The following is a 16,005-nucleotide window of genomic DNA, read 5'->3' on the forward strand; positions in this document are numbered from 1 at the left end:
CCAGTCGGTCCGGTCCGGTCCTCCCGCATGATCGATCATCCATCGTCAGTGCCCCCGGCTCGCAGGTGTCAAAAAGTAAAAGAGGAAGCCCGCGTCAAAACCTGTTTTCGTCTGCCCGTTGCCCAGTCGTCAAAGCCAAACCCATCCTGAGACGACGTTGTAAAAAAGGACGAAAAAATCCTCTTTGGGAATCAAAGGAAGAAAAAAAAAACTCGCCTCGCTCAAAGACCTCCTTGGGCAATATAGCAGGCCCTCTCATTCTTGGGGCCGAAAAGAAAACGATGAAAAAAAAAAGACTCCCAACGCCATGCTGTAGTTCTCAATAATGCAAATATCCGCCGGCGGCCTGCGGTGTGAAACCAACCTAGGCGGAGGGCGGTGCTGGGGGTCGTGTTCGGTTGTGTGCTGCTGTGGAGGGAGCAAGCTCTCCATGCGACTGCCAAGTCCCGATTCATAACCCTTCGCTCTGCTTTTCGTTTGTTTCTTCCCTCTCATCCCACATCCCACATCCCGCATCCCGCATCCCGCTGGGCACTAACAAGCATACCGGGATTCTCCCAACCGTCTTTGTTTTGGTCTCGGTTATCGCTTTGTTTCTCGAGGCATCAATGATGCACGCAGGACAGAGTGTGACCTGTTGCTGTTCTGCGGGCTCTGCGAGAAATGGGAATGTCAACCGGGCCGACAGGTATCACCCCGAACAATGATCGGGTGGGACGCTGGCTCTGCTTTAAGCGTGCGGCGGAGCGGGTTTGCCTTTCTTGCGGCGCGGCTGGGCCGGTTCGCTGCTAGGCTGAACACCGGTGTCCTTCTAAGCACCGGTGATGCCAGCGCTGTATGCCGGCTGCCGGGTTTGATTCATGTAGGGCTGGCCGCCTGAATGAACCTAGTGTTATGTGGAGTCAGCAAAGGTTGTTCTCATCAGACTGGATCAAGACTAGTCGTTGATGAGCACCTTTTTCCTCCGCTTCTGCCCCGTCACACCATCACCCTCTCCAGTCGAGTAACCGGTATCGGCGCCAGTATCATCGTCGGGAAAGCCCTCGCCATAGCCCTCGAAGCTGCTGTCACCGTAGCTCCGCTTCTTCACGTTGCGCATCGACCTGGCCGCGTCATGCTGGAGAGGCGTGCCAACTTTGGGGCGAGGCAAGCCTTGTAGGCCGGCTGAAGGAAGCGGTGTGTTGGGCGCAGTGGGCCTGGCCGAAAGGATTGGTTTCTCGCCCTTTCCAAGGTTGAGTTCTCCCAATACTGAGGTATCCCACTGGGACTTGGGAACAAGCCCCTTGCCCATGGTCATGGCCCTCGGCAGCTTTTGCTGTACCTCGGAGCTAAACCCATCCTGAATATCCTGACCACGGACATGTTGAAAGTCCCACACATCTTGTGGAAGCTTGCAGAGGTGGAGCAAACCATATTCACGGTTTGCATCCTGCTTGTCTTCATCAAAGTGGCCCGCGACGCCGAGCTTCTTGATATGGCCTTTGTATGTCTTCCTCAGCGCATTCTTTTCGCCGTTGGGAAGTACACGTGCGACTTCATTCGCGAGCGCAGTCAAGCCATACATCTCGAAGAGATCTTCCGACACGTCAGGACGGGGCTTCGGGTGCGCTGCAGGGTCAAAAAATGTTAACCATGTCTCTGTAATCAAAGAAAAAAGAATGAACCGTTTTGGGGTGGGTTTCTTTCTTCTTCACGGCTTCAACACATTTCTATCGGCACTGCGCAGCCGACCGCCACAGACGCCATTGAATGAGCGAAGTGGAGAGGCCTGCTTCAATTGCAGTGCGTGGAAATGCGAATGAAATTGCGTCGGATAGGTAGAAGGGAGTCTTACGAGTTCTGCAAAGAAGGTATTTCTCGCCGACATCCAAATGAAGGTCGCCGATACCAAGATTGCCGGACTCGACATGAACTTTCTTCTGCGCCCTGCCGCCCATATCGTCGGCTTCGCGCTTGCGCTTGTGCGGGGAGTCCCCGCCTATGCTGGTGTCCTGGGTCATTTCCGAGGGAATTGAGCTTCCGTTAACGCTGTGGGCGGGAGTCGGCAACGTGGCGGTGGTCGAAGCGACGGAGCCGGGCATGCTCATAACCGAGTCGCCCGTGGTAGGAGAAAATTGGGACGGGCTTTGCGGAGTTTGAGGGTGACGGGACATGATGGATTGAAGGCGCGCAGATGCGATGATGTTCACGTTGGCAGGTGCGAAAATCCTGGCGCGAGGGTCGATTTGGCCTGGCAGCCTCGGGCAATAAAAATCCGCCCGAGATGATCGCGGCGACTCAGCGCGTACAAAAAAAGTCGTCAGTCGTCCTAGGAAAAGGAAAGAATCGATCGACTCGGTTTGCGAGGCTCGAATGAGCGATGCGGGCGGTAGGAGGGGTGAAGAGGTGGTCGTGACGGGTCGCGCGAAAGGCGGCGACGGCGGCAATCAACGGACCTCCAGTCCACCAACGCTCCTCCTGCAGTCGGCGGGCGACAAAAAATCGGATCCAGCGGTTTCTAGGGTTCGACGGCTCGGTTTAGGTATCGAGGAATCGATGTCGCCACGGATCGCAGGCCTCGTCGGGGCGCTGGGCGATTGAAATCGGTTGAGCGGAGAGAGGTTTGTCGGTGATGATGAGGTGAGGTGAACGGGCAAGAGAGGAGGCGCTGTGCATTGCAGGTATGGAACCTCGGGGTGGGCCGGCCTCTCGTCTTCCCCGTACCTTTGGGGGGCAGGCACAGTGCGGAATTTGGACTTTGTATGGACCCACTTAAATGAACTTTCTTCGCGTTGCAGCCAATCGGGTTTAGGAACTCCTTCCTCCCTCTTTCTGCTCATGTTTTGCGGGCCGGCGCCCTCCGAGAATAGGTTTCTTGTCTCGAAGGGTCGAGACGGCCATGGTTTTGGCCTGTTGTTGGAAACCATATTCAGGACCCAAAGATCACTTTGAACAGCATTTCTATTCCCTTCGATTATCGATGCATCTTGTCCTTGAAGATGACGAGTCTGGGCTACAAGTCCCCCCTCATTCTTCCGCAACGGGCCGCGTTACCCTGCATATCAACCAACCTCCAGTTAGAGGCGCTCAAACTCTTCAATTCTTTGAGCCAGTCCCAACCCAGACAACGGGGCCTTGTGGAGCTGGCGATGTTCCAATTGTCCCGGACTGCTGGGCCTTTGATCGGCTCAAGGGGCCATTGTCAAATTCACGCCGAGTCGAGTCAGGCACTTGAGGAATAAAGGCGAGCGATTTTGCATGGGAGCGAGTAATCTACAGAGTACAATATACTCTATAATACGACTGACGCGGCGCAAATACCGGACAAGGCAATATACTCTGCCTCAATCGGGACCACGGTAAAATTGGTGACATGGTATAACCACAACTAACCGCAACACCAAGCAGAGCATTTGAGAACATGCTAGATCTGGACATTCTTTCGACTAGATCTGACACGTTGTACGACCGGCTGACCTCTTCCGCCTGACTCATCGGGCAACCCCCATGGAGAGAGGCCCAACAACTGTGATCTGTGAGTATCAGCTCCAGCGACGCGCTTGATTGATTGGTGTGCGTAGGTCAAACAAGCTCGCCCCTTCGCGGGGCAAAAGTGTTGAGCACTTCCCACCTCTTTGCATCATGCACCAAGTCATGAATCCCGCTCCTTGAACCCCCATTCGATAACTCAGGTCCTCCTCCTGCTTCGTTGTCCCCTCCTCTTGATTCATATCCTTCCTTGCCACGCTCGTCAAGCAAACGTTGGCAATGAAAGAAAGACAATAAATCTTGGCGAAAGAAAATCGCTTCTTTATTTTTTCCAAAAATTCCCCAGCCAGCCGAAGCCAGCTGAGAGCGGTCAGGTTGTAGTTTTCAACTAGCAAAAACGCAATCTCGGACGAATCCTCATTGATATGCGTAAAACCCCTGCACTTGGATGGGAAAAGGAAAAGGAGAAGAGGAAGAAGATTGGGGGGGCAGTGACGCGAATTTATAGACTATGTGGGTGGTCTGTGCGAGCGAGGCTGGTCAGGGCTGGAAAGTGGGGCTTGCCATGACTGCCACGGGCCCTGCCTGCTGCCTGCAGTCCGGGAGCCACACCTCACACGGTCATGGCAGTGGCGGCCAACCCCAAGGATGCCGATCAATCAAAGACGGCCAACGTGAAACAGGCCGACACAAAGAGTCCAACTGCGCTTCGAATGAGGACCAAGTCAGCCGGTGCCTCCAATTTGAGTCACAAGGCACATTGCGATTTGACAGGACGTAATCTTTGGAAGAAAAGGAGTAAATTTTTACACCTGCCGCACCGAATAAGGCAGAGCAATCATTCCCTGTCAGGGGCCATATGATCACAAGATGACCTGACCCAGGGGTAACGTTATAGTACAGTGCAAATCCAACCTGCCGAGCCTTCTGGCTCGGATAGACAACCATCTTATTTATGGGTAAAGAACTTCTCCCACGGGTGGCTTGGAAGCCTTTAGCCCATTGATGACGATGCGCGAGGTAAGGTCGCTTGAGTGCTCCTTGATCATCTCCCTAAGCGCCGACCGCTCGATAACGATACGCCCTGTCTCCAACAGATCCTTGACATCGACATCCTCCAGCTCGAGTGCGCGGCCGTTTTCACCCGCGACTTCCATGCCCGTAAAAAGATTTGGCCGCCTGTCGCCAGTGATAAACGTCGTCCGGCCGAAAGTTCGGTCCCACTGCATCGAGGTCATGAGCTCGTGGACATACTTGCGGACGAAGCTGTCCTCAAGCTCGCGGTCCATGACCTGAGCTTCGGCTAGCTGAAGAAAGTCTTCAGGCAGCGGTAGCTCCAACCCGTCCTCAGTCACAATCAGCTCGCCACGGCGGTACCGGTATGAGAGCGCTGTGCGCCATGCGAGGTCGTACACCTTGCGGTTGAGCTTTGTGCTGAAGTCGCGCGGCTTGGGGCCGAACGATTTGCCACCACCCTTGCGCAACGGTGATTGTTTGCTGCCAACACGGGCACGACCGGTGCCTTTTTGCCGCCATAACTTGCGATGCGAGCCGTGGACTTCCCAGCGAGTTAACGATGACGCCGTGCCTTGTCGTGTTTTATCGCCTTCGTAGACAACTGCTAGGTGGAGGATATCGCGGCGGAGTGGGAGGTGAAGGTGCTTTGAGGACCAGGATTCCAGCGAGCGTGGCTCGAGGTCTGGGAAGGAGTAGATCGTGAGGGGGACGGTTGTTACTGGAAGTGATAGCGGTTAGCAAGTGGCTCATACTGTAGATGCTAGCCCTCTCTGATAAGGTCGGCGGCTTGGGTCGCATACTCGGACTCCATGTATCGGTCACGGATCTTGTAATATTCGCCAGCTTTGGTTCGACTGCGGTAGCCATTGTCCTCCGACACGCTAGGGGAGCTTGCCGGATCTGTAATGGGCCCATCACCCCATATTGTCAGAAAAATAAAAGCATAATTCCCAATTGAACGGCGAGACCAACCGGAACGGTCCTGCATGGTTGTGCTGCCAGACTGAGGCTCCTCATCGCCTCGCCCAGGGCCTTCATCCCCTTCCCGGCCATGGCGGCGGTTGTGTCGCGCGGCAGGTACGACTGGTAGCCCGCCACAGAGATGTATCGTAGGTATTGCGTACGTCGGCCGTTGGCGTGTTTCGTGTTGTCCCCCTCTTTATAAAATTGACAATTCCCCGCCTACCACTTTCGATGTCGCTGCTGCAGACATCCCGCAAAAAAAGATCTGGAGTCGCGGCGCACAGACGTCGCAGCCCCACCTACCCACAGTCAATTGCGCCTGGCAAATCACAAAGCTTGCCGGCCCCGGCCCACGAGTCCTCGAAATTTGTTCGTACCTAGGAAAAGAGACGAACATCCCACCTTCAGCGAACTCGACGACGGTCGCCGTCACCCCCACCTTCCGCCATGTCACGGCCACAGCAGGTCACTCGGCCGCTAGTACAGACCTTGCGGCAAGCCACGGGCAGCACGACAGCATGTTCCTCCCGTGCGCTCGCCATCAGGTCGTTTTCTTCGACATCGAGCCGAAAAGATGAGACGAAGCCGCCGACAACAACGACGACGACAGGCGCTCCAGCAGAACCTATACCTCAGGCCCTCAACCCGGCCGCCGGACAAGAGAAAACCCCATGGGCAAAGTCTACCATCAAGCAGGGAAATGAGGAGGATTTATCACGATTCCTGTCCGAGCAGCTCGGTTCCCGGCGGAGACGGGCTGCCCTAGCCACAACTGGCTCCGTTCCTTTCGAGCAATTACCGTACCAATGCTTTCAGGAGGCGCGTAAGATTCTCGCCCAAGATCGTGAGGAGAAAGTGGCCAAGATTCTCGAGGCGATGGCCTCGATCAAGCGGTTGGAGAAGACCGACCCAAGCACCAACCGCGGGGGCAAGGCGTACTTGGAAAAAAGGATTAAGAGTTTCAAAGACTACATCGAGGAGCTCAAGATCCTGGCGGATATCAATGACCCGCTGGTGAAGAGGCGGTTTGAGGACGGCAATGGTGAGCTTTTATCCGCCTTTTAGAGCAAGAGAGGGTCACAAACCAAACTAACCCCGCTCATAGGCGACATGTCCAAGCCGATTTACCGGTATCTTGCGCGCCGCAAGTGGCAGTCCATGGAGCGCAAGATTATCATGCAGCGTATCGAGCAGTTCCACATCGTGCCCGACCTCCTCCCCAAGTTTGAGCCCTCCATGGCCGTCAAGATGACATTCCGCGGCTACAAGGCCAACCCGGGAGCCATCCTCAACAGTCGGTACACCGAGACCCCCCCGACATTACGCATGCAGGTCTTTGACGAGGGCGAGCGCCTGTTCTCCATCGTGGTCCTTGACGCCGACGTTCCCAATGCCAAGACCGATTCGTTCGAGAAGCGCCTCCACTACATGGCGACCAACATCCCTTGGGACCCAACCAAGGAACTCCTCCCTCTGACCCGGCTGACCGGCCCCAACAACAATAGCACTCCATCAACCACCCCCGACTCTTCCTCCTCACCCACACCCCCTCCCTCTCCATCTTCCTCCCGCTCCCCAACCCCAGGCACGCTCGCCGTCCCCTGGCTCCCGGCCTTCTCCCAAAAAGGCGCCCCCTATCACCGCCTAACCCTCTTCGTCCTCCAACACACCGACAACCTCCCACGCGACCCCACCGAGCTCCAAAAACTCTACGACGGCCAAGGGCGCGAGGGCTTCAGTCTCAAAAGCTTCCGCGACAAGTTCGACCTGGACCCGGTCGGCTTCACCATGTTCCGGACGGTCTGGGACGAGAACACGGCCGATCTCATGGCGCGGCACAACATCCCCGGAGCCGAAGTCGAGTTCAAGCCGCAGCGTGTGTACTCCCTCAAGCCGCCTCGTCGGGCCCGCGGTTGGGAAGCGCGTCGCCAGAAGCCCAAGTTCCGTCATCTTTGGAAGTACACGAAGCGGATCAAGGGTATCAAGTACTAGACTTGCGTGTTTATTGTTGGGGGGATTGGTATGGTCTGCGGTGTTACGGCCAGTTGGGTATTGGGAGGAAAAGATTCAAAGGGATGTGGTGGACTTGTATTATACTGCCAATGTACCAGATACGTATAAAAATGTTGCATGCCAAGTTACGTTTAGAGAACATCGTCGTTCGTCTCGATTCGCCTTGCTTCATCCCATCGGCTGAACGCCTAACCGCCTAAACTTCCTACAATTAAAACCTCCTGAGCCTGGTAAAAGAAGGGGAAAAAACGAAGGTAACAGAATAGTTCCTCTTATTACGGCTATCGCAGCGCATACACTGTCTATACATATATTTACCCCGTCTGTATGCTTTGCTCAAACACCTTTAAACCTCTTGCCTGAGCCATTCGAACACCCGACCCCTGTGAATCCAACAAACCTATTCATCATTCGCCAGCACCACCGCCCCCCTTCTTCCCGAAAGTCATCTCCCTCACACTGGCCTCCGCCCTCTCCGCCCTTCTCCTCCACCTCTGAACTTCCCACTCGGCTGACCTTAGCTGCGACCTCAGCTCTTCTACGCGCTGCCGCTCTAGCTCCAAAGGAGTCTGCTGCCGTTGTTGAGCGTCTTCCTCTTCTTCACGCCGCCGCTCTGACCCGAAGAACGCCCGGATATCTGTAGCAACGGGCTCAGAGGTGGAAGCGATGGGTGTTGCGTCCGTGTTATCCAGGTCGTCCATCAATAGGGAAGACGAGGGTAAATGAAGGGCCAACCGCTGTCTCGTGGATGTTGACGGCGAGCCGGTTGTATTCTGCGGCGCTTGTCGATGATGCGTCCCAACCTGGGTAGCAGGAGTGCCCGGTGTCCTGGGAGCCCGATGCCCACTCACCACAACCGATGACGAAGACGAGGCCGCCGACGCCGATGTCCCTGGATGAACCGGGCTCAGGTGCAGGGTCTCAGTTTGCCCCAAGACATTACCATCCCCCGTCCTCCCCGGTGATGATCGCGGTGGAATTAGGGGTCTACCAACTCCGCCGGAGCTTGATGGACCAGCCCCCTGATCGCCTAGATCCGAAGAGTTGCCAATATTGTCCGACGGGACCAGGTAATTTACCGTGTATGAAGATAGCACGCCACTCGACCTGAACCCAGCCGCCTGGCTTCCACTCGCGCCACTTTTACTTTTACTAGCCCCTTTATCCCCGTCTCCATCGCTCCCCTTACTCCTCCCTAGGGGTAGCAGATCGGGTGAAGAAGCCCGCGACCGGGACCGGGACCGCGACTTCGACTGCGAGTCCTGCGACGACGCACTCTCAAACATGGCCGCCATAGCCCGCACCGCGCCGCTCCCCCCTGCTCTCACCGGTCGTGGCCGAGACGAAGATGGCCCCGCCGGGCTGTCCGTCTGGCTCTGCTTCTGCTGAGACCGTGAAGGCTCAGGTCGAGGCCCGAGAGGTTGGATCCGAGGCGAGGCTTGGTGGTGGAACTGCTGTAGTCTCTGCTGGGAAAACAGCGGTTTCTTCCTCCCGCTCACTGGCATTTCCCCCACCTGGGTGTCCTGATCCTCTGCTGAGTCTGCGTTATCCTGGGTCCGACTTGGAGAGCCAGTGTTTTCAGAGAATGCCTGGCGGTGAGACGACAGGCCCTGGGTAGACGTTCCACCATAACCGGGGGCTGAAGCCCTTTGGCCAGAGTTTCTGCTCTTCGCCCGAGACGGGCTGCCCTTTGGTGACGAGGTGTTTGCACCGAGGCCTTGCAAAAGGCCAGCATCGTCCTGGCCTAGATTAGATTGGGAATTTCCGGCCAAGGATGGCTTAACTGCGGGTTTTTTCCCCTTCGACGGGGATCCCGAGGAACTGCCCGACTCTTTCTTTTCACCGCCAGACTCTGTCGTCTCGTCAGGGGTAAACACGGGACTGTCGGTGTCCCCTACTCCAGCCGACCGATGTTTGGCTCGCCAGGCCGTCAGACGTGATCGGCCGAGGCTAAACATATCCAGTTTATTCTTGCCATCACCAGGTGTCTTGTCTTGAATCAACGACTTCCCCGCAGATGTTGGCGTATCATGCAGGCCTTTGGTAACAGGAGTCTTCTGTAGTTTAGACGGTCCGCTGTGAGACGCCGAGTCCGAAGCCGATTCTTCCTTGTGGTGCTTTCTTTTGAACGGGTTCGACCCTTTCGACGCGGTTCTGAAGCGATTTCCAACATTGTGCCACAAATTCGGGGCGCCAGTAACGCTCGAGGTTCCTTGCCCCGCTACATGGCGGAAGCGCGTGGGGGTTTTCAAGAATGAAGGGTGTTCGGGTCCTGCGTCGTCTGAGTCTGGGTAAAGCCCTGGCGGATGGGTATAACCGCGAGTTGGAGTTTTGGGCGAAGACAGCGAGCCAGGCTCCCCCTGTGACCGTTCCTTTGCTAACGCCACGGGTCCCATAAATGAGCGGTTCTGAGGTTTGTTCGCTACATCTCCGAGACCTTCGGATACCATAGACCCAGACGGGGACGCCTCCTCTTCTTGAGGTGATAAAAATTCAGCAAGACCGCTAGACAACGGCCGGCTCGATTTGGGTCGCCGGCGTGGAAGAACGAGCGAGGACCGTAGATTCTCGCGCGCATCTTTCCCTAGAAAAAGGAATCAGTATCGGCTTCCCCTACTCCCATAGTTATCAGCTCATCAACTCACTAGAACCTCGTGTCGGGCTCGGCGGCGCCGATAGCTCTCCACCACCTAACCCACTCGTCTGAACCCGTGGCGCTCGCAAGGCATACTCCTCGGAGGAAGCTGGCCACACTCCTGCCTTTATCGCGTCCATACGTTTCATTTGGCCTACAACCAGTCTCCAGTGACTAAGGACCATCTCAGTCACGCTGTTGGCCAGGTGGATATTATCAACCCCTAAGGTCAGTTGCTGAGTCCCATCATCCGGGGCCTTGCCTTTGTTTTGTCCCGGCTGCCCTTCAGGTAGCATTTCCGGAAATTGTGCCGACCCGGCAGCTGTGGCAGTAGCTGACGATGGTGCGTTGTACAATCCAAGAAGATCCCCAAGGAGAATTGGCCCAAAAACAATGCCCAGTGCATTGTAGCCCATGTAGTCGGACCCTGGGACTGGCTGCCCCTCCTCGCCCTCACTCGGAGTTTTCAGCGACGCTTTTTCGGCCGCATGACCAATGAGACACAGCAAGCCAAACACGGCGCATATGAGGTCACGGCGGAGCTCAGACTTCACGGTGTTGATGGCTAAAGCAATGAGCTTCGCGCTGACTCTGGGATCTTGTGGTTGCAATGTCTCTGGCTCCCTATTTTGGTACTCGTAAATGCTGACCAAGGCATCAAAGAGCGATACAGAGCCCAGGATGCCACCAGGGAGGCCAGATATCAGGCGTTTAAAGGTGGACGCAACGTCATGCGCCCCGGCTTTGATGTGCGACGGCAGGTTTGGGGCGTGTGTCGTGCTGGAGATTTCATCTGCATTACCATCGGTACAGTAGTGGGCGTAAAGCTCATTGACGACGCGGACAGAGCCCGGGACTCGGAACACACCTCGTATCTCCGTTCCTATACCAACACCGTAGTATTAGCTCGTACCATTCGAATTATGTTTCAACCTCCCTTCGCTCTCCTCCTACGCTAGATAAAGGAAGACCACACCTACCATTCTGAGTCAAATACTGCGCCGTAGCCCGAATACACGTCGGAAGCGTCAGAGGTCCGGGCGAGTACTCTGACGGTAGGGTAAGCTTGCTCTTGCCACAAAGTCGGACGAGGGAGTCGAGGTCCTCGTCCTTGAGGCTATCCCTTTTAGCGGGCCCGCTGCTCATAAACTGCATGGCCAGGTCACCGACGCTTCGTCTCGACTTAGGCTTCTTGTCTGATTTAGTCGAGCTGGCTTCGCTAGCCCCGGATGCCTGGCGCAAAAATGTTCGTGAGAACCAACTCCGTCGTTGCTGCACGGGGTTTTCGCCTGGCTACTCAGGGGGGTTAGGATACCAGCGACAAATCAACAAAGAAGAGTGACCGGATGGAATCTTTCAAACAGGTGCAACAAGGAACTCACTATCGTCGGTATCGGTGGGGTGTAATGGTCCGAGACTAAATGGCGAATGCCATACTAAAATTATCAATCAGCCAACCCCGAATTCACACCAAGTAGCCCAAGCAAGCTACCACAAGAAAACACGGATACCGGGAAGGAAGGAGGGGGAATAACCACCACCAACCTTCTTCGCCAAGTAATTATATTCCCTCACATACTCATCCCTCGTCTCTGCATCATCGGCCTCCGAAAGATCCGCATAGTCCCCACTCGACAACGTCCAAGTCCCGCTGACCACGTTCCCTCCTTTCCTCAACGCCGAAACTCCGTGCTCGGCTCCAAAGTTGAAGATGTTGGTAGGGCCAGCCGTGAGGGAAGAGGCGGCTTGCGCAGAAGCAGCGGGACCAGCAGGCCCGGGGGTAGGCTGTGTGGCAGGAGCTGGAACCGAGTCGCGGAATGGATGCTCAATGTAGTCTTCGGGCAATGCGTTGCTACCGCTGCCGCTGCCGCCGGTTTGGACATTCCCCCCGGGTGTCTCGAGTGAGGAGTGCGACGATGCTTCTGCGCTCATCTTCCGTGCCGTATATTCCGTCTAGTAGCTGTAGGTTGCCGCGGGGTACTCGGGTAACAACAACAAAGAGATGGGACGTATGGACTCGAGCCGCCTTCCTCTAGCCGAGTCCAAGCTGAGCCGAGTTGGGACAGAATCGCATGCGGCCGAAGTGCAGTTGGAGGAACTAGGTAGTTAAAGTTGTGTTGTCGTATCCGTAGTAATCGAGTATCGGTTGTAAACACGGCGAAACCAAATACAGATGATGATGCTACCACATCCAAACAATCTAAGCTAAAGCAAGGTACCTTAAACTCGTCCGTCCCGGATGGCGACCCGCAGAAGGTAGGGGGGCCAAACGGGCGGCGATGGTCTCAGATCGGGAGGCTGCGTTAAGGTGCTGCCCTGGATGTTGCTTCCCGTCTTGCAGGCAAGATAGACAAGACGGCTGGTGTCTTGTAAGGGCCATGCCCGGGTTGGCTCTTTCCCCTTTCATCCGCCCCGAATGAGAATCGGGCAGGAGGGAAGCATAGAAGCAGGAAGGGAAAGATCCGATCGCATTGGGGTAAAACTGCCTTCTAGGGTCGGTCTCTACGCGCCGTAAGCAAAAACAGAGACAAATTCAGGCGGATTTGGAGTTTGGGACCAGTGCGACATTTGGGGTCACCGTTTGCCGCGTGTCGGCTGCGTCGTTGGTACACCCAACCTTCACAGTGATAGGGCAGCAGTCTGTTTCAAGAAAGTTTGTGTCCCATATCTGAGAGGACAAGACAAGAAAAGCAAATCTAATCCCACGGGTTGAGGAGACACATGCAGCCATGGTATTCGTTATCCGCAACCCCCGACGCCCTCCTTCCTTTCCCCGGACGCCATGGAATGCAAGAATAGTTAAAAAAAGGATAGAAAAAGAACACAAGGCCCGGGGAAGAACATGGTTCGCCGAACCCTTAAGACAGCGAGCTACCTAACCGCTCGTGGGTATAACACATGTGTCATTAGGGGCGGGCACTGGTCTAAGAACCGCGGATATCGTCTTCCTCTTCGCCGAAAAGCAAAACGTACTTGAGGATGTCGGAGAGTGAAATGATACCCTTAAGTCGGTAGTCGTCGTCCACCACGATTAGCCGGTGAACCCGTGACTTGCGAATTGTTTCGAATATGGCGTCGAGACGGTCGTCCTCATTACAGGTATATATACCAGCAAAGTCGTCCGCGCGCTTCTCAAGCGCATCGCCGACTGTGGAGGCTAGCTCATCGTACGCCCCGCCCTTAATACAGGGGATCACATCGACAGCCTCGAAGACGTTGAGAACCTTATTGTCCTTGTCGAGGATCGGCACAGCCGAGATGTTATGTTTGACCATCAAATGGATCACATCCAGGACCGAGCTGTTCATGTCGGCCGTCGCGAGGTGGCTGTAGGTGCCGAGGTTCATCTCCCGCACCGACCTTTTGAGTAGAATGGTGTGTTTCTCGTTGTTGACGGCGATGAACTTGAGTATGCGGTATTGTGTGATGACACTGACAACCATCTCGCGGCCCGTTTCGTCGTCGACATCCACCAGTGGGATCCGCCTAGCCCGCGTCTTGAGCATGCGACGGCACGCCTCGTACAGTGGACGCATCGGGTGGACCGACACGGTCTCGAGAGGGAGGGCGCCAATCGCACGCTCGATGTCTACGATGAGATGGCGCATTCTTAGTTTCCGTCCAATTCTTGTCGCGCGTGGCGGCGGTAATGTATTTAGAATACCTACCTCGGAGACTGCTAAGACGGAAGTTGTCGACCTCATCGATCTCGTCTGGGAACTGGCAGTAGTACTGGATGAGGTTGATGAAGTCGGTACTAGTCAGGAGGCCCGCAAAGGTCGAGTTTTTTGAATCCCAGAGGGGTGCCGAAACGATGCCTGTACACAGTTCTACCGTCAGCATTGCTCTACCTACGTCCGGCTCGGCAATAATCGCAGGACTGTGAAGCGACGGCGCACCATTTTGAATCAGGATGTTCAAGCTCTTCCTGATGAGGAGCTCGTTGTCGAGTACGATGAGGCGGAAGGACAAGGGAAGCACGTCGTAGCTGGTGCGGACTTTGAGAAACTCGCGGATGCCTCGCTGTTGAACATTGGTCGTTAGTCTGTCCTGTCTCCCTCATCGTCAAGCCGAGCGAGTCCCGCGACGGCCGAGGAACTACAACCCCGCATCGCGTCTTCGAGTGCGGGACACCGTGGGCTTGTCTCGGTCGGATTCAAGGGCCATGCTCACCAGACCCTGCATCTGCTCCTTATCCAGGGCGTTTGGAGTCCTCTCCGACATTGTGCGACTGGGGGGCTTCGGGCGGAGGTACGACGAGGGCGCGACGAAGGGGAGCTCGTGACTCGGGCGCAGGGGCAGCTGATGCTGCTCCTGTCCATTGCCATTTTCTCCGCTGTTGGCCGCAGTGGCGGGGGCGACGGTGGGCGGAGCGCTGCGGGAGCTAGGATGCGCCGCTCCGGGGGGAGCACGAGGGTCATCCATCATTATCGGGATGGTGGAACAAACATCGGGCGACGCTCCCGTCCAGAGCGTCGGGGCCTTTTTTTCTTTCCTGTCCCCGTCTCTTCTTTTTTTTGGCGGGCACCGATGAAGCGGCAACTTAAGCGAGCTTCGGATCGCTTGTCCCTAGGACAGAAGACTGGAACAGCCCGGGCAAGTAAAGTGGGATGAAAAAAGGACAAAAGCCCACCTGTTTTTCGCAATGGTTGCTAGGAAGTGTTGCGAGAGCAATTGAGTGTCGTTTTCTTTCTAAGCTCCGGCCCAGCCCCGCCTCAAGAAACTTGAATATGGAAGAATGAACATGAGGAACAGATGGGAAAACCTGGAGTGAAGCAACCGAAAGTCGGGCCCCTGACGTACTGTACTCGTAGAATCTCCGCTTTTCTGATAAGGATGGAAACAGCACCGTGCTGCAGAACATCGGCTACAGCATGGAGACAGTGCAACCGGCCTGTGTCCGTGAGTTCCGTGAGTGGGCAGTGAGCGTCGATCCCCCTCCAGTTTGTGCCTCTGCTACTTCAATGTAGGAATCAAATCCTATGAACATTTTTCGTGAATGTCGCGATGTGTTTGTCAATGAGAAGTACTTTACTTTTTTATATCATAAGGGAAAAGTTTATTTACTAATTAAAAATTACCCTGTTTCCGTCAAAATTATCCTAACTCACCTTCTAAGGTCAACGATACCAAGCCCCCCTTGAGGCCCCTTTAACTTGCGCTCTTTCACTGCATGTATTTTATGTTTGTTCAATTCGTTGAGATACCTTATAACCAATGAAGTGAATAGAAACCCGAACGTCACAGCAGCTAAGCTTGCAATTTATGCGATGCGGGGAGTTGCAACCCAATGCCTTGCACCATCTCGCAGCATCAAAGGTGCCACCTTGGAACTGCCCGATCCGCCACTTACACAGTAGAAGCGGTTTCGGGAACCATTGTTCACAGAAACCCCGGGGCGAGTAACGTTAAACTAGGGGTTTAGGCTCCGAGCGAGAGGACTGATACACAACTACCCTTAATGTGAAGGCGGAATTCTAAGGGTTGCAAGATATAGTTCTTTCTGATATAGAGACAAGGAATGCAAGACACGGGCGCCGGGAAGGAGCGGAGTTGTTGTGTAGTCCGTCTTTGGAAAGCTTCGATGATCCAAGTACAGATGTACGAAGTACAGCCGCCAAAACAATGTAGCTTGACGCAATAGGTAGGCCACACCAGGGAGAATTTAATCGACATCTTACCGCGATATCCATTCCCGGACCATGGACCTCTTTTTTGTGCCAGGGGACAATGCCCATTCCATTTCTTCACACGCACACAACAGCAGTGTACTATGTAGCTCCCGCGGTCTATCTGAGACCATCTCAGCCTGAGGAGCGGGACCGGTGCCTGGGAGTGACGTGGTCGGGGAGCTACGAAGTACCGTTAGGGGGAAATGATTAGTGTGAAGATGTTGCTGAATCGGGTGT

General features: G+C 55.2%; 5 protein-coding genes across 5 annotated transcripts; 1 reads left to right on the forward strand and 4 right to left on the reverse strand.

Moving 5' to 3' along the window:
- Nucleotides 1–937: 937 nt before the first annotated feature.
- C8A04DRAFT_12054 (Rox3 mediator complex subunit-domain-containing protein) lies at nt 938–2,153 on the reverse strand (the record flags this gene model as incomplete). The annotated part of the gene is made up of 2 exons (XM_062777201.1): nt 938–1,608; nt 1,835–2,153. The coding sequence occupies 2 exons, from the start codon at nt 2,151–2,153 to the stop codon at nt 938–940; spliced, it is 990 nt and encodes a 329-aa protein (XP_062637111.1).
- Nucleotides 2,154–4,421: 2,268 nt separating this feature from the next.
- On the reverse strand, nt 4,422–5,538 carry C8A04DRAFT_12064 (ribosomal protein L4 domain-containing protein; the record flags this gene model as incomplete). Its single annotated transcript, XM_062777207.1, has 3 exons — nt 4,422–5,203; nt 5,286–5,385; nt 5,458–5,538. The coding sequence occupies 3 exons, from the start codon at nt 5,536–5,538 to the stop codon at nt 4,422–4,424; spliced, it is 963 nt and encodes a 320-aa protein (XP_062637112.1).
- Nucleotides 5,539–5,895: 357 nt separating this feature from the next.
- On the forward strand, nt 5,896–7,440 carry C8A04DRAFT_28526 (phosphatidylethanolamine-binding protein; the record flags this gene model as incomplete). Its single annotated transcript, XM_062780672.1, has 2 exons — nt 5,896–6,490; nt 6,554–7,440. The coding sequence occupies 2 exons, from the start codon at nt 5,896–5,898 to the stop codon at nt 7,438–7,440; spliced, it is 1,482 nt and encodes a 493-aa protein (XP_062637113.1).
- Nucleotides 7,441–10,089: 2,649 nt separating this feature from the next.
- Nucleotides 10,090–11,326, reverse strand: C8A04DRAFT_12035 (uncharacterized protein; the record flags this gene model as incomplete). Its single annotated transcript, XM_062777194.1, has 2 exons — nt 10,090–10,979; nt 11,077–11,326. Coding segments are annotated over 2 exons (1,140 nt in total), but the record flags the coding sequence as incomplete, so codon positions are not given.
- A 1,694-nt stretch (nt 11,327–13,020) lies between these two features.
- Nucleotides 13,021–14,521, reverse strand: C8A04DRAFT_37168 (uncharacterized protein; the record flags this gene model as incomplete). The annotated part of the gene is made up of 4 exons (XM_062783792.1): nt 13,021–13,685; nt 13,765–13,914; nt 13,996–14,119; nt 14,270–14,521. 4 exons carry the CDS (start codon nt 14,519–14,521, stop codon nt 13,021–13,023), a joined length of 1,191 nt encoding a protein of 396 aa, XP_062637115.1.
- Between the last annotated feature and the right edge of the window lie 1,484 nt (nt 14,522–16,005).

The sequence above is a fragment of the Dichotomopilus funicola genome, assembly GCF_033296635.1.
Source record: "Dichotomopilus funicola strain CBS 141.50 unplaced genomic scaffold C8A04scaffold_30, whole genome shotgun sequence".
NCBI classification, from domain to species: Eukaryota; Fungi; Ascomycota; class Sordariomycetes; order Sordariales; family Chaetomiaceae; genus Dichotomopilus; species Dichotomopilus funicola.